General features: G+C 45.1%; 1 protein-coding gene across 1 annotated transcript in view; it reads right to left on the bottom strand.

Moving 5' to 3' along the window:
• Positions 1-6204: 6204 nt before the first annotated feature.
• The window catches only part of bicdl1 (BICD family like cargo adaptor 1), a gene marked incomplete at both ends in the record, with an annotated part of 55825 nt that continues 38973 nt past the window's right edge, over positions 6205-23056 (bottom strand). Inside the window, 8 exon segments of the mRNA XM_083644917.1 lie at positions 6205-6381; positions 15976-15996; positions 15999-16042; positions 16045-16051; positions 17970-18090; positions 20049-20179; positions 21747-21890; positions 22721-22939. Of these exon segments, the coding sequence (XP_083501043.1) occupies positions 6205-6381; positions 15976-15996; positions 15999-16042; positions 16045-16051; positions 17970-18090; positions 20049-20179; positions 21747-21890; positions 22721-22939 (864 nt within the window).

The following is a 23056-nucleotide window of genomic DNA, read 5'->3' as shown; positions in this document are numbered from 1 at the left end:
TGCCAGAATAAAATGCCGGCATTGCAGGCTACGTTTCTGCAATCCACGGATACGTACCGTAGAAGATCATGTTTCTGAACCACAATACTTTGCATATTAGGTTTCTAGATATATTTGTGTATATCAATGTTATACATCTCATGGAGTCTGCTCTGGCGCGGTGGCCAGTAGGGTGTTTGTGACCGGGGTCGGGGTGTGGATGGTTTGAAATTGCCGTTGAGATTGTAGGTTTGCAGAAACGTAACAGGCCGATGTTGACATTGTACTGTGTGGTATAGGTTTAGTACGTTTAATAATAGGTTTCGTATGTTGACATTGTACTGTGTGTATCTGTGGATTGCAAAAACGTACAACGCCACGTGAACTCACAGTTGTGTTCAACGAAAGCGAGTTCACGGATCCGGAATGGTTTGAACCAGGCTAACAGCATTGTGGTGGTTTAGCAGAAGAAGACTTGAACCAGGCTAACAGCATTGTGGTGGTTTAGCAGAAGAAGACTTGAACCAGGCTAACAGCATTGTGGTGGTTTAGCAGAAGAAGACACGGGAGACGACGTGGAAAAAAAGAAAAGTGTTTTCAAATGGAAAGTGAGTGATTACAGCATCACTGGGGTGACAGGCGTCAACAGCACATAACATACACACATAACAGAAATAACAAAACCTACAGTAACACACATAACCAAAATAACAAAGCATACAGTAACACACATAACCAAAATAACAAAACAACCCATACCGTAACACATGGGACAGAAAGAGTCAATAGAACATGGACAGAAACAAAATGTGTGCCAGCGTCTCGTTTGTCTAACATAAAAATGTGACACAAATATAGAAAAAATGACAATGGGGTTATGGCAACAGAGTAGTTGGACTCATAATTTAATCCAAGTGTGTGGAGATGAGACCGAGTCTCATAGGCCTCCTGCAAACCCAGGGATGTGCGCTTTCACTTATTCCATCTAGTTATTTCTAATTGAGGTATAAAACCATTTCCCTGCCTTTTTTCTCTCTCTTTCTTGCCATTTTGTTTGCCATCACATCGTTCAAACACAGTTCACCCCACAACTGAGAATTCTCTCATTTACTCAGGCTCATTCCAGTTGAAACACAGGTGAAGTTTTCCATAGAACACAACACAGGGAAGTTGGCAGCACTCTTCTCCAGAACAACGGAAGTCAGCGGGGACCAGTTCAGGGATGAGTTCCCCAAAAAATACCAATATTTGACACCATATTTGAATGCAAATCTTAACTACACCCGATTGATTTGCAATAATGCTGTTAGTCTGTGAGTCAGTATGGTTGGTTGGTACCATCTGGGGGGATTCATTCTCAGTGATTTCTGGCAAGGTATTATACACCACTAGAGCTAGAAAATATGTGACCGCATGGCAGTGCTGGTAGCAAAATGATATCACTCGATATATAACCTCATGCAACAACATTTATTTTCTTTTTTTACATAGTGCTCTAGATAGATTCATTACATTACATTACGTCAACTACAACTACAACTCAATTTTTGTCAGCAATAGAGAAATCAACTAATCAACTATCAACTGGAACTGACTATTCCAATCTATTTCTAATCATCAAAAAGCATAAACAGACACCGAGTCTGCTAAAAGAGTCAACATTTATGCTAAAACTCATTTTAGGGTAACTGCCATCTTGGAAATATGCAAATTAGGGGTCCACAGCCCCCCCCCCCCCCCCCCCCCCCCCCCCCCCCCACACACACACTCGTAAAGATACGCAATCTAATGTGTTTCTAATGGCCAAAAAACATGAATAGACACCAAGTTTGCAGTTGGAGCTCATCTGGTTCATGAATAGCGAAAAGCTTTTTCGGGCGGTGGCCATATTGGATTTGGCTGCCATGGTGATGGGCCAGCTCAGGCGCTCTCGCTAAATCATTAGAACTCCATCTGGTGCTTTAGACTTGATTTGCACAAACTCAGCCTCATATCTCCCGAAACCGATACGTTTGAAAAGTGTGTTTGGGGCATGGGGTTATAAATCGAGTGATAACACACACTTCGCTACCACCAACGCTGCAATGCTATCACATATCCTCTAACAACTCTAGGGGTGTATAGGCCTACCTCGCCAAAAATCACTAGGAGGATTAATCCCCGCCCCAGACGGTACCAGTCGCCCAAAATTGGAGTCCTGGCTCACGGACTAATGTAGCTTATTAGCTCTTTCTAGTCACAGTGTGATTGTTTATTGGCTGTGTTTTATTTGGGAAGACTAAAAGTGCACATTGACTTCAGTAGTTTTGGAGAACGCTGTTATATCCCTGTGTGTTATAAGGACTCACATATTTCACCTGTGTTTCGTTTGACGTGAGGATGATGACAGGAGCCAGCCTCCCAGCCTCCCAGCCTCCCAGCCTCCCAGCCTCCCAGCCTCCCAGCCTCCCAGCCTCCCAGCCTCCCAGCCTCCCAGCCTCCCAGTGGCCGCTACGGAAGAACTGTCACAGGACTGAACGGGGTGATGGATTCGCAGCCTGTTTAGCGCACGCTCTTGGATTAAACTGTCTGGCGCGGAATTGAGATTCGTGAGCCTTCTCGCTGACTTTCTGCTAAATTACCCACGGGGCATTAGCGAAATCGTAAAAAGTGGGAAGCGCTCACGGATCTGGCGCCGGCGCTACTGCGTGCCACGCCCGAAACACCTGCACGAGCAAGAACGTCCATTACACTCCTGCGCTATTGTGACACACATGGGGAAAAACATCGTGACTACAAATAACCATGTACACATAGATTTCTTTCTAAAAAAAAAAGAGAGAGATTTTCATTCAAAAGGTATACATTTCTTTTTATAAATATATTGATTTCATCCAAACCTATTCGACTCTTTGTAAAAAAAATCATTCTTTGGGTTGATCCTTCCCAACAACCAGCTGAGATGAGACATCTGCATAGGTTTGCACAGGTGCTTTTACACATGAGTTCAATCTCAGACAGACAGCAGACACTAACTACTTACAGCATCATTCACGCTGAGAGACTTCAGCTCAACACATACTGTTGTACCAATGGCGTCACAGATGTGAGTCATGTGACCAGCCTGAACGGAAGCCCCGGCAGCCAGGAAATCAAAGTGCCCATGAAGGATCAAAGCAATAGAGAGCCGCAGGAACCAGTCCGGAAATCATCGATGCTAACACTCCTGGTTCTTCACTGTTTTCGCCTATGGGAGTTTTGAATGGGTTTCTGGCGCGATGCTTCTAATAATCTCTCTGGGCAACGCTGGCTTAATCAAACGCGAACCAGTGTTTAGTAATATCATCTTCACACACGAGGACCACTTTTATGAGTTTTGAAGCTTTTACGTGCCGTTAAAAGGGCGGCTAGCTAGCAAACGGCTAAATGAGACTACACTGTTGAGTCGATGGGGATATATATACGTCAATAACGTCACCACTTCAAAGGACGAACACGGAAATTCTCTTTCCCTCACCTGGTTCAGCCCGTTCAGCCCGGGGTAATCAGTGCACACATCAACAACAGTCTAGGTTGAGTGCTGACGTGACGTGGAAGCCTATGCGACAGTGTGTAGTTCTGGATTAGCTTAGCTCGAGCTTTTTACTTCTAGGGCTCAAATTTACGCTACAAAACTCATGAAAGTGGTCCTCATGTGTGAAGATTATCCGACTGAACTCTGGTTCGTGTTTGATTAAGCTTGCCTTGTCCAGATACCTTATTTGAAGCATCGCGGCAAAAACCCATTCAAAAATCCCATAGACAGAAACACTGAATAACCAGGAAGTCCGGGATTTCCGCGTTCTGACTACAAAAATACATCATCCCTGCGGCTCTCTATGACACTGGAGGTAGACCTTTACTAGTCTATTTGCCATTAACTATTGACGCAGCTCAAATGAGAGGAAGTGGAATTTCTGTACGTCAACTCACCTTTAAAAGGAAAACTTCACCCAAAAACAACGCTGATTTATTTTGCACATGATCTCACACATATCTGAGTTCAGTTGTGGATCAGCGATGTCATTTTGTGCATGAATGACATCGCTGGCATCAACCTAACTCAAATCAACTCTCAGTAACCGTCAAACTAAAGGAATGCCTGCAAAACGGTTTACAGCTTTTGGATATGTGCAAGATCACGTGCAAAATAAATCGGCATTGTTTTTGGGTGAAGTGCCCCTTTAAGGAGTTGAACTGCAACAGGTTAATGTTGCAGGACTGATTGTAGGGACAACGTGAAGGGCTTTCAACTCGCCACATGTGCCCTGGAGCATAGGTGAGTATTATATCTCCTCCATTGTATCTCAAGCTGATGTAAACACTTTTCAACATTTGGTCAGTTAGGAAGATGATTGACATCACGAGGATAATGTCAGACGGTGCCTGTTCCTCCGAAGAATGGTGTTAAATGACATGAACATGGAAAAGACTAGACACACCGCCTGGACAAACGCTAGCACCGACCTCAGCCACCCAGAGGTTTATTCAGATGTGGGAGAGAGTAACATGAAGCCCAGTTAGAAGTCACCACCGACCTGAGAGAGACGCAACAACAAAAATCAGATCAGGCTGGTTTCTTATAGACTCGTGCAATTTGATGGTCCCTTTCTGCGGCTCAGGCTGCTTCACTGAGATATGTTGAGTGAGTGATTCACCTCGGTCCAATGTCTTGCTACTGTTGGGTACAAAAGTACAAGTGTCACCTGTTATCTTATGATGAATCTTGAACCTTTTTCTCACCGGAATTGAATTGAAAGTTTATGTGTTGAGCGAACTGCACGAGTCACTGTTGAATAAAAAAACAAGGCTAGGTTGGAACCTAGGCCGGCGCGATAAAGCGCTACCGAGCATCGGGCACTCAAATCGGCACGCAAATCGGACCGGACAAAGCCAGATATAGGGCCCGCTTGCGCTGGCCAAAAACAATGCATGGCTGTCAATGAGCAAATACACGCGTTCTTTTTCTTCATTACTGTTGCCGATTCGTGGTTTTTGTCCCAGCAGCGGTGACTTGTGCGCACGGCTGATATTATTATTATGTACATGGGAAATGCAGTGGATGGTACGCTACTGTAGTGATGAATCCAGCTCAGTTGACTGGGAGGCCTCGTGGTGAACATCCCCTGAACAAATGAATAAACCTGAGAGATCATCAGTGGGTTAGCTAGCAGCACGGCTCTCTACCCACAGAAGGTCATTAATAGCCTGCTCGAGCGAGCGCGTCCTGTCCCGCTATCCCTCATCGTTTCCCTGCTCTGTCCCGCGTAGACACCAGTCCCTGCCTGTCCCGCGTAGACACCAGTCCCTGCCTGTCCCGCGTAGACACCAGTCCCTGCCTGTCACGCGTAGACACCAGTCCCTGCCCACACTCCTGGGCCTGATAAGTGGGATGCGTACAGTGGGAGCTTGTTGGCAGTGGAGCAGTAGAGATGGTCGTAGGCACTACGAGGGAAGCGTCCTCTGAGGAGGTCAACTGTGTGACCCTGTTCACGTGAGATGTCAGTGAGGGGGCGCTGGAGCCAAAGCCTCTAGGGACGTCCTGTAGCACCCAATAGTGTCATAATCTCCTGAAAATGTAATCAAATTTGCACTTAACTTGATCGAAAATGTAATAAAACCCAATAATGTAATAATGTCTTGACCAAAAATGTAATGAAATGCCCTGACTGATTTTTTTTTTAATGATTAGTGATTGTAATAAAAACAAATACCAATAATGTAATACCTTTCCGTTTTTTTACCCCCCCCCCCCAAGCTGATGATGTAATGATTTTTACAAATAATGTAATAATGTAAAAAAAAAAAGAAAAAAAAAAAAGTATGCTTCTCCCCCTCTGAAATGTAAAGTGTGCAAGTGTGTAGCAGCAAAGATGACCTATTAGCATGTGCTAATGTATCGACTCATTACATTGGGAAGGTTATTACATTATTGGGTTTCATTCCATTTTCTATCACGTCAAGTGAAAATGTAATGACATTTTCTGCCGTTAAATTACACCTTCTATTCTTATACAAGCTCCCTTTGTCGCTGTTCACCGCTATCAGTAAGGAGAGAGGCGCGACGGGACAGATAAAGTGCAAAATGACCCCCTCCCCCTCCCCCCTCATCTTTGGCTGTACTGCCTTCTCCCTCTCTCTCCCTCACCTCGTCTGCCTGTGTCTGCCTGCTGCGTGCAGGGCCAGGCCAGTCCAGTAGGGGGGCTCTCAGTTCTTTTTGAAGAACGAGAAAAGCCTCCGGTCCCGGTCGGAGAAGCGCTGAGCTCGTCTGGAGGACTGACCGCCGTGGGCCCCCGACGCCCCCGACAGGGAGTAAGGGACGACACGCCACTCATCCTGGTGCTTGTCCATCAGCTGCTGGTCAATCACTCTGTGCATATCGTCCTGAGAGAGGGAGCAGGGGACAGGGGAGGACTGGTCAATCACTCTGTGCATATCGTCCTGAGAGAGGGAGCAGGGGACAGAGGAGGAGTGAGTGAAGAGAAGTGTCAGACAGAGAAGGCCGTCGGGAGGAGTAGACCAAGTCGATCGATCATTCGTTGCCCAAGAGTAACTGCACCCCACCTAAATCTGTGGTGCAAAAGTAGGCTACTGAACTGACCTTCTGCTATTGGCTGGTCTCTGTGCCCTGTGATGTCACCCTCTACATAGAGTACAACAGGTGGTGACACCACCTGGCACAAAGACCAGCCAATAACAGAAGGCCAGTGCAGTACCTTATTTTCACCATTAGGTGTCAGGCTTGACCAAACATTAGGGTTTGGGTGTAGTTACTCTTTAACACTTAAGCACTAAATCACCCTTGTGTGCCTGGTAGAGCGTTTGTTCCGGTGCATAATGTTGAGTGCTAGTGGGGTACTGGCATTGTCTCACAAAAATGAGAGTAAGTCATTTTATGATGTGAAGTGTGACAGGTCTGTGTAGGAGATTATGATGTGAAGTGTGACAGGTTTGTGTAGGAGATTGGTAAAAGGTTCACCAAATATGATCTCAAACTAATGTCACTACCAGGCACTACTTTCTCTGTGAACGTGGTGGGTGATGATGGGCCAAGGAAAGTAGCTACTGGCTGCTCAGAGAGCATATGCAGATATTTGCTACAGCAAAGTCCTACATTTGGCATCAGTGGTGATGGAAGACTGTGTGCTGCTAAAGATCACTGCCCTGCGGATGAATACGTGGTTGTTTGTCGGGCTAAAGCAGTTAAACAGAGCATTTCACCTTTAACATGTATGAATCCAGAGGCATTCAATAAAACATAGGTTGTATTACTAAAAACTCAGTAAGCTAAAGCTCACTTAGTTTGGATAATCCTGGTGTCACTCTACAAAGAGTGTTCGCAAGGAGCCAAACTCCAGGCTTCAAATCCAGAGTCCACAAACTAATGGGTGACATCACAGCAGGCCCGGCGTTAGGGGGGGGCCTGACTGGGCCGGGCCCCCCCATTCCCCAAACTGGCCCCCCCATTCAATAATTATTATTTTTTTTGGGGGGGGGGGGGGGGGGGGATAAAAACGTTTTTCCTTTTTTCTGGAATCTGGCTGTCATTAGGCATTGATTAACTGAATGCTATTGCTAACTGTTACTTTGAACATCCATTTGCAATGATTCTGGCTGGATATTAACTATTGTAAAGTTGTCACAATGAATGCAATTTGTGCACAATGTGTAAATACATTTAATATTAATTGTTTAGGCCTAATTATTTGTAAAGTCACAACACATTAGAGATGTGTGTAGTTCTTCATAGATTTAGCCTCTTTATTTTGCTCTCAAATGCACCAGGTTGACGAATTTTACTTTAAAATGTACAAAATCTTCTTCCGGGGGAGAATCCCCCCGGACCCCCCTTGGGTAGCTTGGCCCCCCCAAGCTAGGGGCAGGCCCCCTCTGTAACTTGGGTCTGGAGCCGGGCCTGCATCACAGTTGCTACCTTCATATTTTTATATGGTCTATGGCATTGGTTCCCAAACTGTGGTCTGGCCTGGTGGTCCGCCAGAGAATTTGATTTTTTTGTTTTTTGTTTTTAACAGACAACCGTTTTTTTACATACACATTAACCCTGAGCAGTTGCCGGATTGGGATTCCGATTTTCTGAAATATCGCAATATTTGGGAAACATCACAATTTTGAACATTTACTTTCAGAGGCTGCAGCAGGCTCAGTTTTTTTTTTTTTTTTACTTATGATTTTATTGATTTTTCAATAAACATATAAAGCAAACAAAAAACATAGATAACATAAAAAACAGATGGTATTTTTTGTACAAACATATCAGCATTCATTCACATATACAGTTCCAGTTTTATACATGAGTTACAAATAATGGTTAAATTAGCTTTCTTCAGTTAAAGGTGGTAAAGGCTTTAAGACAATAAGATTTATAGAAAAAAAGGGGGAAGGGGAAGAGGAGGGAGAGGCCCCCATTTTTTAAGTGCCCTTAGTCGTTTCTTCTACATAGTCGATCCACTTTCCCCATTTCTTCTCAAATCCCACTGCATTTAGTCTTAAGATGAAAGTGAGCTTTTCCATTTGATAAATGTCAGTGACTATTTGAAACCAATTTTCCAAGCTTGGAGGCTCCATTTGCAGCCATTTACGTGTGATGGCCTTTTTCCCTGCCACTATAAAGACTTTCAGTAAATAAGCATCACTCCTCGGGATGTCATCCGGAATGTCCCCTAGGCACAGGGTAAGGCAAGTATTTGGTATTTGTAATTTCAAGATCTCTCGTATTTTGTCACAGAGACCACTCCAGAAAGGCACCACTCTTGGACACCCCCAAAAAACATGGAAATGGTTAGCCTCCCCCCCAACACAATTCCTCCAGCATGTTTGTGGAATTCCTAGCTGCCTTGATTTAACTTTAGGAGTAATGAAAAAACGTGTCATAGTTTTCCAGCAGAATTCTCGCCAGGTATTCGAGCTTGTAGTTGTGAATTGGGTATTACAAATATTTGACCATTGTTCAGCAGTAATTTCAGTACTCAGTTCCTTTTCCCATCGTTCCCTAATATAGTCTGTTGTATGTTTTCTAGAACCATTAATGCTTTGGTACAACCTCGACACTATTCCCCTTGTCCCCTTTGTATATGTCTGTACTAGTAATTCTATCAGTGGACTTGGTTGTACATGAAGACCTTGTTCCTGGATTTCGTGAATAAAGTAATTTCGTAACTGTAAATATCTGTGGAAGTCCAATTTCTCTAAGTTATACTCGTCTTTCAGAGCTTGAAAGTTCTTCAGTTTATCTCCTTCCATTATTTTACAAAAAGCTGTAATCCCCCTGTTACACCATGATTGGAATCTTTGATCCATCTTCCCTGGGACAAACGCTGTATCGTGTGCTATCCATCTTAGTTTCTTTGATTGTTTTTCTATCTTTAGTTGCTTGACAATGGTAAACCAATTCTGAAGGGTAAAGGTTGTGATTGGGTCTAGTTTATCAAATTTGGACTTGGCTAGCTTTTTATCTCCCAGTAGAGCTTGTATAGGTATTTCCAACCTACTTGTTTCCATAACCTTCCATTTAGCCACTACTTCTCCGTCACACCAAGACACAAGTGGTTTGAGTTGTGCAGCAAAGTAGTAGTCTCTGAGACTAGGTAGAGACATCCCTCCTCTGTCTTTGCTCAGTGTGAGCGTAGTATATCTAATTCTTGGTTTTTTACCATTCCAAATGAACCTCGATATTTGTTTGTCCCATTCATTGAATTGCTTAGGGGGGATTTTAACTGGCAGGGACATAAAGAGGTACAGTAATCTTGATAGGATATTCATTTTAATGGTCTCAATTCTGTTATTGAAGTTTAATGGGAGCAGAGACCATCGACTTAAATCGTCTTTTATTTTGGTGTTAATAGGGACATAATTCTTTTCATATAAGTCATCCAAATCTTGCGTTATCCAGACCCCCAGGTATTTTATAGCTTTAAGGTTCCAATTAAGTGGGAAATTCTGTCTAATACTATTTGGTGGGGTGAAGTTAAGGGATAAAACCTGCGTTTTCTGGATATTTAGCTTATAACCAGAATACCTGCCATATTCCTCAAGGAGATCAAATAGAGTGGGCAGGCAGACTTGAGGGTTACTCATGTACAATAATATGTCGTCTGCATACAGTGCAATTTTATGTTCCACGTCCTTCACGACCACTCCTTCTATTTTTTGATTTTGTCTAATTGCCTGTGCCAGTGGTTCAATATAGAAGGCGAATAGGCTGGGAGACAAAGGGCACCCCTGCCTCACCCCACGCTCTAGGTTGATGTTATCTGAGAGACCGCCATTCACTCTTATTCTAGCTATAGGTTTATGGTATAGTGCCTTTATACAATTTATTGATTCTTCTGAAAATCCAAATTTCCCTAATACTTGGAACAAAAACTGCCAGTTTGCACAGTCGAAAGCCTTCTCCGCATCCATACTTGCCAGCAGCACACTGCCCTGAGTCCGCCCAACATGGTGAAGAACATGAAGCGACCTCCTTATATTGTCCTGGGTCGTTCGTCCCCGAACAAACCCTGTCTGATCCTCCTCGATCAGTTCTGGGGCGAAAGAGTCAAGCCTTCTAGATATGATGGAAGCGTAAAGTTTGTAGTCCTGATTCAGGACTGATATTGGTCTATAAGAGCTACACAATTCTCTATCCTTACCCTCTTTCGGGATAACCGAAATCAGAGCTTGTCTCCAAGATGGTGGTATAGTTGCTTCTTTAAGTACCCAATTAAAGCAGGACAGGAGAAGAGGCTTTATTTCCTGTTTGAATGCTTTGTACCACTCTGCTGGCAGACCATCCCCACCCGGCGACTTGTTATTTTTAAGTCTACTTATTGCTGCATCTAGTTCTTCATCTGTGATTGACTTTGTCAGCTGTTCGTTTTGTTCTGTTCCTATGGAGGGCAAGTCCAGTGAGTCCAGGAACGCACCCACCGTCTGGCTGCTCTCTTGATGTGGCTGTGTGTATAGTTTTTTATAGTATGATTCAAATGCCTTCTCTATTTCTTCAAGGTTGCTGGATGTCTTTCCTGTTTCTATGTCCTTAATTTTGTTTATCGTATTCAGTATTTGTTTTTTTCGTAAACGCCTTGCTAATAGACGTGTTGCCTTTGGGCCTACTTCATAATATGATTGTCTCAAAAATTTGTGTTTTTTCTCTATCTCTTCTGTATATATTTCATCTATTTCTTTCTTCACAGTTTTAATCTGATCCAGCAACTGGCGTGCTTTGCTTTCTTTATGTATTGTTTCTAAATTTTTAAGTTCCTCCTCCAGTGTTTTAAGTCTATGCTCCTTTAACTTCTTCCTAGCGGTACTGATTGCAATTATTTTCCCTCTAAGAACAGCCTTCAGTGCATCCCAGAGCATGACTGGACTCACCTCCCCATTATCATTTAGTTCGATGTAAGACTTTATTTCAGTTTTTATTTGTTCTACCACTGTTTTATTATTGAGTAAGCCCGAATTTAGCCTCCATGTTGTTTTTCTAGGTCTGCTGTCTAGGTATAATGAGAGATATAGTGCAGAGTGGTCCGAGACATCCATCAGCCCAATACTACATTCCTGTATTCTATGCCTGTCATTGCTATGTATAAAAAAGTAGTCGATTCTTGAGTAGCTGGTGTGTGGTGCTGAATAGAATGTATAATTTCGGTCTGTTGGGTGAAGGTCCCTCCAAATATCCATCAGCCCCGCTTCCTCTATGTACTTCCTGAATAATTTAGATTGTGTAGTTTGGTTTCTGTTATAACTTGTTGAGTCCCTCCTATTGTTCATCACCATGTTGAAATCGCCCCCACAGACCAGCGTGCCCTGTGCTTCCGAGTCTATCAAATCAAATAACTTCTTCAGGACATTTTGGCTATTTCCTGGAGGGATGTACACGTTACACAATGTAACCAGTCTGTCATCAATTTTGCACCGAACCATGACGAAACGGCCCTCTTTGTCTTTGATCTCCTTCAGTAATTCAAAATTAAGGCAGTTATGTATCAATATTGAAACACCTCTCTTATGACCCCCCTTAAAAGTACTGTAGAATGTGTTCCTGTATCCAAACCCTTTCAATTTTTCATGCTCAGGCTGTGAGAGATGAGTCTCCTGGAAAAAGATTATTTGGTTTTTTTCTTTTTTCATTTTGGCCATTATTTTGCCTCTTTTGACTGGATTAACAAGCCCGTTTACATTTAGTGATATTATCTTTACATTCCTATCCATAACCTTTGCTAATCATTCTTCTGATACTGGCAACATGTGAGTAAGAACAATAACTATAACTAAAGTATACCATCATAAAATCGTCAAAACACATACAGTAATGCACAAAACAAAAAACAAACAAACAAACAAAGACTTCCAAGTTCGAAGTTTAAGTGTAACTTCAAGTTGAGAGGGAAGCCTTGCGTCCTTCAAGGGCCTCTCGTCCGTGCAGAAATAGACTCTGCACCGGTGGTGTCTCAACTGTCCCATAGCCGGTAAAAAACAATCAACTCAGGTAGACTCCAGGTATAATAAACAACAGATAAATGAGGATCGGTCCCGGAGCGTTGGCGAAAAATAATTAAGTTAGCAGTGATGTTCTCGAAAAACGTTTTTTTTTTTTTTTTTTTTTTTTACATGGTATAGCTTTTTTTTTTTTTTTTTTTTTAATATATATAACCGTAGCTACGCCTATGAATACTGTGCATCTTATCAGTCACTGAACTGGCCCATAATGGAGGTGTGTGGCCTCAGCCTCTTACCCCTTCTGCATCACGTGATATTTGTTTACCCTGTGACATCACTTCTTCCCTGCTCGTGTCGGAAGCTCCGCAGTCTCTCGCGTATCCCTTCCTCTGTGAGCCGCTCCCGGATCACTGCACTCTTGCCTCTCTGACGCCTGCTCCTGCCCTCTCCTGCATCTCCGACCCTCTCCCATGTTGAACTCCGCAGCTGCGCCTCCGTGGGGGCTGGGTCAGCGGTGTCTTCTAGTGGGAATCCCCTCTTCTTCAGATCTGTGGCAGCGTCTCTCGCGCACTCGTAGATTTTCATCCCGTTGTCGAAAAACACCCTCAGTTTGGCTGGATATGGAGTCTGGAAGCGGATTCCCTTAACTTTTAGAGCCCTCAGTATCTCCACGTATGCTTTTCTTTTCTTCAGTATCTCTGGAGGGTAGTCTTGGTCGAAGTAGATCCTTTTCCCCTCACAGCGGACGTCTTTCTTTTTCCACGCCGTATGCATCACTTGTTCTTTCACTGTAAACTCGAGGAAACACAACACCAGCGATCTCGGTGGTGCTTCAGCGGGAGGCTTTGGGGCGAGTGATCGATGACAACGCTGTATGTTGAGCTCCACGTTCGCTAAGGGAGGACCAAGCTCCGTCTTTATGAGCTTCGTTATGAACTCCAACAGGTTGTTCCCCTCTGATCCCTCAGGTATGCCGTATATGCGGAGGTTATTTCGGCGGGTGCGTGCTTCTAGGTCAGTCAGTTTTGCTTGCAGTATTTCTTGGTTCTCCAGGGCTCGGTTTATGGCTCGTTTCGCCGCTGCATCCCACTCCTCCTCTACCTCAGCGATGCGTTGCTCTGTCTCTGTTACTCTGGTTTTAATGGCTTGCAGCTCGCCTGTGGTTTCTTCAAGTTTTTGGTTGATTTCCTGTCGAAACTCATTCAGGTCCTTTCGCATGTCATCTCGGAAAGAGAGCTGAAATTCGCCCATGTCATTCTTCAGGCCCGCTCTGAGGTCTATGAACTCGCTGCGTATAGCTTGTAGCATGTTAGCATTAGCTGTCTCTCCGCCATTGTTGCAGTGGCTCCCCACGCCAGATCCCCTTTCGGCAGCCCTTTCTTCTTTATCTCGCCTGGAATCATTCCCATTTGTAATTTCTTTATCGTTTCCCCCCGCCATGTTCTTTATCAAAATGAATTATGCTGTCTGTAGTTCTTCCAGGGGGGTTAAAACCGACCGGTTGGGAGAGCTGAACTTTTAAGCAGCCGTCTGCTCAAGCGCCATACCGGAAGTCCAGCAGGCTCAGTTTTAAAGCCAGAGTGAAGTTTCTGGTATCATATGAAACTAGAAGACTTAAGGAATGGATTTGTACCAACCATGTCATGCTAGCTTGTCAGGAAGGTAGGTAAATAACACTCCAAAGTTAGGCTAAATTTTGGCGAGGGGAACTTTTTTTTCTCAAAGGGGTCCTCTTTTTCACAGACTAATGTTGGCAGGTGTGTGTGTGTGTGTGTGTGTGTGTGTGTGTGTGTGTGTGTGTGTGTGTGTGTGTGTGTGAGTTAGTGAGTGTACGTGTGTGTCCATTTTGAACCAGCTAGTAGCCTTATATTGTTATTTAGCCTTTCTGCTGCTATTGCATGGCTAAATCAGCAAATTATATTTTATGGGGGGGGGGGGGGTACGCAGTGGAAGTGGTCCCTGGGAAATGTGGTTTGGTACGTAGTGGTACTTGGTTGGAAAAGTTTGGGAACCCCTGGTCTATGCGGCATGGAGCTCTGCAGCTAACGATCTACCGGGGACACATGGATGGTTTTGCTGTGTGTGTGTTCTTATCACAACAGGCATGCTGACTAACTCCTAACTAACTCGTAACTAACTCGTAAACCTCGCTAAGAACATGGCTGTGTTTGGTCTCTTCCTCTTAACACGTTAACTGCCAGCGACGTATGCATACGTCAAAAAAAATCCAGCGCTTGACTGCCAGCGACGTATGGATACGTCAAAAAAAACGTTTTTTTTTTTTTGACGGTGGGGCGTTGATCAATCCCTTTTACGTCTCCTGTACAATTATTGGAGGTATTGAATGTGTATAATCTATTTTACCGACCCACTAAGTGTTGACAGTGCTCCCCCAGACGAGCGAAATCAAAGAAAAAGGGAGCAAAGCCATTCAAGGAAATGGCGAGGCGATTTTACAGTATTACATTCTCATGAAAATGGTTGGGGGAAAACGCTCTCGTTTTCGCACTGATTGCTGGCGATGCGGGATTGCAAATTTACATAATACATTACAGGTGGAACACACTTTGAAACACGCAGCATAAATATGACCAGAATCGCAAAAGCTTCTCTCAACCAAAACTCCCAAGAAGCGAGCGAGTCCATGCCGACTTCCTCAAACAGCAGCCTGCAGACAGGCACAGGAGAGCAGCAAAAGCACTGAGACTGTGACGGCCGCGGCAGCCAAGAAGAGGGAGGAGTAGAAGCAACTCTGCCTCTCGCTCTCTCCCTCTCTCTCTCTCTCTCTCTCTCTCTCGCTCTCTCTCTCTCCCTCCCTCCCTCTCTCTCTCTCTCTCTCTCTCTCTCCCTCTCCCTCTCCCCCTCTCACTAGGATTAAACCTAGTGCGTCTCCCTCCCGAGAGGGAGGGAGAGAGAGAGAGAGGGAGGGAGAGCGAGAGGGAGGGAGAGAGAGAGAGAGAGAGAGAGAGAGAGGGAGGGAGAGCGAGGGGAAGGGAGAGAGAGAGAGAGAGAGAGAGAGCGAGAGGGGGAGGGAGAGAGAGAGAGAGAGAGAGCCAAAAATGAATGGTTAAAGTGACAGCTCTATCGAATTTCACAAAAAGCCGTTTATCTCTGAATATTTTTTCTCATGCTAAAACCATGCTGTATTCAACTGATAATGCTTACATAACTACTAACTCTACAAACTAACTCTTTTAGACAGAGAAAGTACACATTCTATTAGTACTTTTGAGATATTGTATGTTCACAAACTCCAAGCAGAAAATAATCCTCGGCGCTTGTAAAATGAGCCACAATCCTCAAAAAACGGCTTGGCAGAAGCTACCTACAGCAAGAAAAAAACGGCTGGCAGTCAATGTGTTAAAGGAGCAGCAGCAGTATGGAGCGGGGACACAGACAGGAAGACAGTGGAGTGATGGTTGGACAGTGGGGATGGGCGTTTCTCCTGAGGCAGCTGATCAGAGCATGGAATGGCTCGGCAAGGCGTGGTCGAGTTAAGGCGGGGATGGAGGGGCGAGACGGCGCGCCTCGGCTCACCTCTAAGGCAGGAGGGGGGTACCACAGGGGGGGTACCACAGGGGAGAAAGGGTGGTACGGAAGCTGAGAAAGGCCACTAGATCAGAAACCACAAGAGCCACACAGTAAAGAGCCCTGAGGAGGCAAACTGCAGGCAGGGAGAGAGAGAGAGAGGAAAGAGCTGCTAGTTACAGGTGAGGGAGGGAGGGGAGGGAGGACACACACACACACACACACACGCACACACACACACACACTGAGCTTTCAATCTAACATGCTATATGTTTTCCTAGCAGCACCCACCAATCAAACCGATTAACATACAACTGCATTTGCATTCGAGTTCATTTGCAAAAACAGATATTGCCGTTTGTATTTATTATTCTTTTTTATTATACAGTACTAGGAATCTCCTAGTGGAGACTCTGGAGATGATGCGCCATGGCTGCAGTTATGGAAATTCCCTGCTCTGCGGGCACCCACAATCGTGACAGACAGACACCGCCCACCCACCTAGGTGTGATGGTTGAGCTCATACTACTTACTGTACATCACTGATGACAGCACAATTGCTCGAGTGACATCACTGATGACATCACAATTGCTCAAGTGACATCACTGATGACATCACTCATGACATATGACATCACAATCGTGACAGACACACACCGCTGCCACAGACACCGCCACCCACTTATGCCGGGAATCAGACTACACTATATTTTGTCTCTTTCACGATGTCACCATGTCAGACTGCCATACATTCGTGACATTGTCTTGGCCGTCTGACATGGTGACATGTCAGACGGCCAACTCTTGACGCAGAACATCGACAACAACCCGCACGCCACAAGTCCATTTTCTCACGCGGAGAAAAACTAAATCAAACTGATAACCTCACGGAGTGAAAACATGACTGACAGCACATGGGCAGGGAAGACAGCTACAGCACAGCACCACAGCAGAAAGCCAGAAATCTAGCCTGGTCTATTTGTAGCCTACAATCTAATAGATTGTGTAGCTCACAGCATGCTGCTGCTGCGGCTCTCTCTCTCTCTCTCCTCTCTCATCAGGCAGGCAGAGTGTGTGAGTTGCTATGGGTACGGGGAGGGGACGCTCTGTGTGTTTTTCCGCACTTGTGAAGTCAAAAGGAACTCGTCGTAATAGTTGTCAAACTACACGAGAGAATAATTCAGTCTGATGAAGTCCAGCACGCCAGTCTTTTCATCGTGAGGCGTCCCAGACGCCCCAACGCTGCTCTTTGATCACGTCACGCTGCAAGAGGTCAAGACGGCCGTTCGTCGTTCCCGACGGTATCCAAGATCAAACGGGTATTGTTTATTTATTTTAAGAGTGGCTTTTATCTGTTTGCTTTTTGTTGTTTTTTTGCATGTCTTTTTTGACGGGGGTTCCTATCTGGAGGAACCACCAGGGGAGCACGGGGAGAACATGAAAACTCCACACAGAAAGGCCCCTTTTGACGAGCCCACCTGGGCCGTAGGCACCGAGCACATGGGAATGGGGACACACCCTCAGCGCCCACAGCGTCCCAGGCAGGAATCGAACCCCCGGGCCTGCTTTGATCTGTTTTTGCAAATGAACTCGTCGTTTGTTTTTCAGTTGTTTTTCAGTACAGAGTACATTGAGTGGCTCAGTGTATGTGTGCATATTGTCAAATTGTTAAAAAAGAGAAATACACCAGACAGTAGTTACAGCAAAGGGATGGCAAAAGACAGACTATTTCAACAAGTATTCTCCTATTTCATTTGTATATATAACTTATTACGCGATGAAGAATGAAGAAGGAATCTTGCTCTACATTATATATTAGTCTGTCTGCCTAATTATAATTTAAGTGGCGCTAGTTAAATTCATACACAACATGAATGTATATTTGCTACACCTTTATTGCTACAGCTTTATTTGTGTAACAACAAAGGTGTTGTAAAACACTCTAGGATGATTAGCCATGAGATATACAAGACATGGTCCCCGGCCTGTGCCCTTTGACTCACCTGCCAGGCCTCCAGCTGCTGTGATAGGTTGAGCTTCTGCTGGATGGCGTCCAGCAGCTGGCTGTTCAGAGACATGATGTCCATCTTACACTTAGCCAGCTCCATCTCCACCGCTCTCTTCCTGCGACACACGCGCGCACACGCACACAAACGCACACAAACACACACACACACACACACACGCACGCACGCACGCACGCACGCACGCACGCACGCACTCGCGCACGCACACACGCACGCACACACGCACGCACGCACACACACGCACACACACACACACACGCACGCACACACGCACGCACGCACGCACGCACACACACACACACACGCACGCACGCACGCACGCACGCACACACACACGTGTGAGATGGGAAATTGACCTTGCAGTAAAATCACCAGTGAGAATTGTTTAAATTGTTGGGTCTAAAATAAAGAGCCTGGGCCCAGTTGCACACAAAGCACCTTAGGTTAAGATTTCCCTTAGAGTCCGAGTTAAGGTGTCCAAAAAAATAGAACCGGCTGCACAAAACACCCTTAAATCTTGTCCTTATATTTTCCTTAAAATGTTTAACCTTATGGAGAAGATTTAAGGGTGTTTTGTGCAGCCGATTCTATTTTATGGACACCTTAACTCAGACTCTAAGGGAAATCTTAACCTAAGGTGCTTTGTGCAACCCGGTCTTCTACTGTACCTGCACTATTTGAGATAACTCTTGTTATGATTTGATGCAAAATAAATATAAAATTGATTTGATTGATTGATTGAGTGATTGAGTGATTGATGAGTGACTTCCTGCTAGCATGGAGGCTTGTGTAAACTGTGTAAACCTTTACACAGTGATGAATGTAAAATTACTTCTTATAGGAGAGTTGAGAACTGAAAATGTTATAATCTGTATCTATCTATCTAAGGGATAATGATGCAATGAATGTGAACTTGTGTCATTATATCAGTGGTGCTTGAGAGAAAGCGGAAAATGTGAAAATGTACGAATAAATCATGAAAATAAATGAAATGTCAAAATAAATCGGCTGTGGCGGCACTAATTGCAACTCTGTCACTGCATTTCTTATTTTGTAATGTTATGCTATACTTTTCACTTGCCGTTTTCTAAGCAAAATGTTGTAGTCGGGGGAAGGGGGTACTGGAGACGCACTGCAATATACTGATGAATTACGTTCACATCTGCTGTATTTTGGACATTTTGTACAACTCCAATTACAGCTAAAGAGTTGGATAAATGACTAAACACAATACTTAAAGTCCCTGGAAACCAAAATCCACAAAAACCTTCTAACTATTAAATTTAGGGTCTTATGTGAGTAATTGTGTGCCTCAGAAAATGGTTGACATTACTTTCAACCCTAACCCCAAAAATCGACACTTTTCTACAAGGTCTGGATTTCCATTTCCTCATTGAAGAGAGCGGTGCGCGCGGTGCTAAAATGCATGATCTTATCACGTCATAAGATTTAATCGAATCACACACACGCATGCACGCACGCGCGCACACACACACTGACACACACACAGTAGCGCTGTGCACTCGCAGCGCAGAGATCTCTTCCTCTCTGTAAAGCCTCTCTGTCTGTGCTATGCGTCGAGCAACGCGCGAACACACACACACACTCCATCTCTCTTTCCTTCTCTCTCTCTCTCTCCTTCTCTCTCTCTCTCTCTCTCTCTCTCTCCGTTAGAGGTCTCCTCCGAGCAGGTCTCCTCCAGCAGGTTTCCTCCAGCAGGTCTGCTCCGAGAGAGAGAGAGAGAGAGAGAGAGAGAGAGAGAGGATACCTGCTGCAGACGGGACACGCCCACACAGTCCGCGGGAGAAAATACACTCTAAAATCGAATTGATTCTCATGACTTTTGCCATGACTGTCAAACCTAAATTTATATACTTTGCAACGTTCATCATCGTTCAAATTTGGCTGGTGGCTTATTAACATAGGTTCCTGTGATGTGATGAACTCAAAATGCTAAATAATAAAAAAAATATTTCTGGTTTCCAGGGACTTTAATACTTAGTAATTATCTGAGCAATTCCTGAGTGTTAAGCGTGGTCTCATGCTGTGTCCTACTTGGTGATGGCGTCGTCACGGTCTCGTATGGCGCTCTGGAGCTGCTCGCTGGGCTCTCGCACTTCAGCCATCGCCCTGATCCGCTCGTTCTCCTCCTGGACAGAGCACATCTCTACAGAGAGCAGCGCCATCTGCAGGACACACAGGGGAGGAACCACACGGGAGGGGGGTGCGTCACAGACACGGGCCTCAGAAATGCAAGCTCACAGCCAGTCTTCCACGGCTGGATCGCAGTGAGGGGCTCAAAGGAGTAGTGACCAATAGTGTGCGGAGGTGTGGAATGATTTCATATTGTCTAGAATGTGTAGGCTTTGAATCGGAAATTGATTTTCCGATTCAAATCGTTGTGATGATCCGATATCGATTTATAAAATTCCAAGATCGATCTTTTAATTTAATACATGCTTTCTCCTATTGTTTTGACTGTCTAGCCCTGTTAAATAAAAGGTACGAATTCATGCTACTGCTTCGGGGTCAATTCTTAATGTAAACAATATTTTTTAATAATGCACCAGGTTAGAATGTTCCTTGTACAATTTACAACATTAGTTCTCTCAGAATCCCTTACATATTCAAGCAAAATTGTAGCCTGGTAAACCGCCCGTCACGTGAACTCACATTGCATTTGGTTCTCCGTGACGGTCTGGACCTGCACAGGCAGTTAAGATGATTGGTCGAGCCATGCCGGCTCGACCAATCAGCGGCGGCCGTAGGCGGGCTCTGGCTCGTCTGGGCAAGTAGTGGGTACATGGTCTTTGTAGTTCTTTTCACTCGTCAACATGGCTGCTGCCGCGGAAGTGACAGGCAGTGAATGAAATTGAATGTAACGTTCCCAATTCTATGTATTAAATTCTAAAAAACGACCCTCAACATTTGGGAAGGCTAAGCCACACAACTAGTTCGTTATAATCTAACTAAATGCTTCGAAGGTGACTTTACGACCGCGAGGACTCAATCAATGAATACCACGGAGATCATCCACAGGCACCTTCCGCGATCTGATTGGTTGAAGTTAACACCCACCAGCGGTGATAGACAGATGGGTCATCCAATCACCTGCCAAGTAGCTTGGACAAAGTGCCCGCCTCCGTCAGCGGGTCTGGTGACTTCAAACCCAGATCGACTGGTTTAGTGAAACCTATGTGGAGCTATACCGTCCATCTGGCAGCGTCAGGTTAGCAAAATTGGTGTTGTAACAGAAATATCCCTAACTGAATCGATTGAATTAAAGAAATCGGATCGAATTGGGACCTTGTGAATCAGAATCAGAATGGAATCAGGAAATCAGCTCTAGTTTGAACCCCCTGGAGAAGCTGAGCTGTCCTGGTGGGACGGAAGCAAGGGGCTGAAGCGTTGTCCTCCATTATAAAGTCAGTGTCAAATAAATTCACATTTGCTGATGTGATCTTGAATCAATGAGTCACGTCTGACGCATGTCTTGTGAATGTGTCTGAAGATTCTTCAACCTCTTTAGGTTATTTTCACTTGATTTATTTACTTCGGACGTTTTCTCCCCAGTTATACTTGGCCAATTCACAGGGGCTCAAACCTGCAACCCTCATGTTGCTAGGCAGGGAATCTGCCGCTACACTACCCTACACCTGGGTGTGTAGTGTCAGGTGTGTGTGTGTGTGTGTGTGTGTGTGTGTGTGTGTGTGTGTGTGTGTGTGTGTGTGTGTGTGTGTGTGTCTCGTGTACCTGATTGTGTAGTTGCAGGTGCTCATCTTGGTTGGAGCGTGTCTTGTCCTGCTCGGCCTCATACAGCTCTCTGACCTCCCTCAGCTCCTCCCCCAGCTTCCTCAGCTGCTCCTCCAGAGCCTCCTCGTCACTACGCCGGGAGCCCTGCAACACACAACACACACACATCACAACACACCACACACACATCACAACACACACACACACACATCACAACACACACACACAACCACATCACAACACACACATCATACACACATCACAGCACACACACACACACACACACACACACACACACACACACACACACACACACACACACACACACACACACACACACACACACACACACAACCACATCACAACACACACATCATACACACATCACAACACACACACACATCACAACACACACACACAACCACACATCACAACACACACACACACATCACAACACACACAACACACACACACACACACACACACACACACACAACCACATCACAACACACACATCATACACACATCACAGCACACACAACCACATCACAACTCACACACATCACAACACACACACACACACACACACACACACACACACACACACACACACACACACACACACACACACACACACACACCACATCACACACAACACACACACACACACACCACATCACACACAACACATACCCAACACACGCATACACAACACATCACAACACACACATGTTTCATAGACTGTATTTTGTATTTGTCTCATGCTGCTGCTCTAGTGCGACATCTAGTGGGCTAAAAAAATCACATATAGTGCCTTCAAAAAAGATGAATTCACCATTAACCGAGAAGGGATATTATAAAGTATTAGCTCAGTATTAGCTCTCTCCTGCACATCGGCCTCTTATCCATCATTGTTTTAAGTGCCCTGCTGTGCATCTAAAGCTGGACTGACTGACTGACTGCTTGTTGGGTACCGTGGACTCGTTGCCGTCCAGCAGGTTCTGCATGAGCCTGCGGAGCTCCAGCAGGCCCGTGTGGAGGCTCCCGGTGGGCACGTCCTTGGCTGAGGACGTCTCCGAGGACTCGTCCATGGACGAGTCGGTGGACAGGGCCGAGTCGGTCACGTCGTTCCCCCGCAGGTGAGAGCAGAGCGAGCGCACCTCGCAGTACGCCTCCCACAGCTGGAGACGCAGCTGCACAGGGAGAGGGAGAACGTTACTCTGTGTGTGTGTGTGTGTGTGTGTGTGGGTGTGTGTGTGTGTGTGTGTGTGTGTGTGTGCGTGCGTGCGTGCGCGCGCGTGCGTGCGTGC

This window comes from Poromitra crassiceps, assembly GCF_964638095.1.
Source record: "Poromitra crassiceps genome assembly, chromosome: 10".
Taxonomy (NCBI): Eukaryota; Metazoa; Chordata; class Actinopteri; order Beryciformes; family Melamphaidae; genus Poromitra; species Poromitra crassiceps.
The sequence above is the reverse complement of the archived record's forward strand: the minus strand, read 5'-3'. Positions and strand labels throughout refer to the sequence as shown.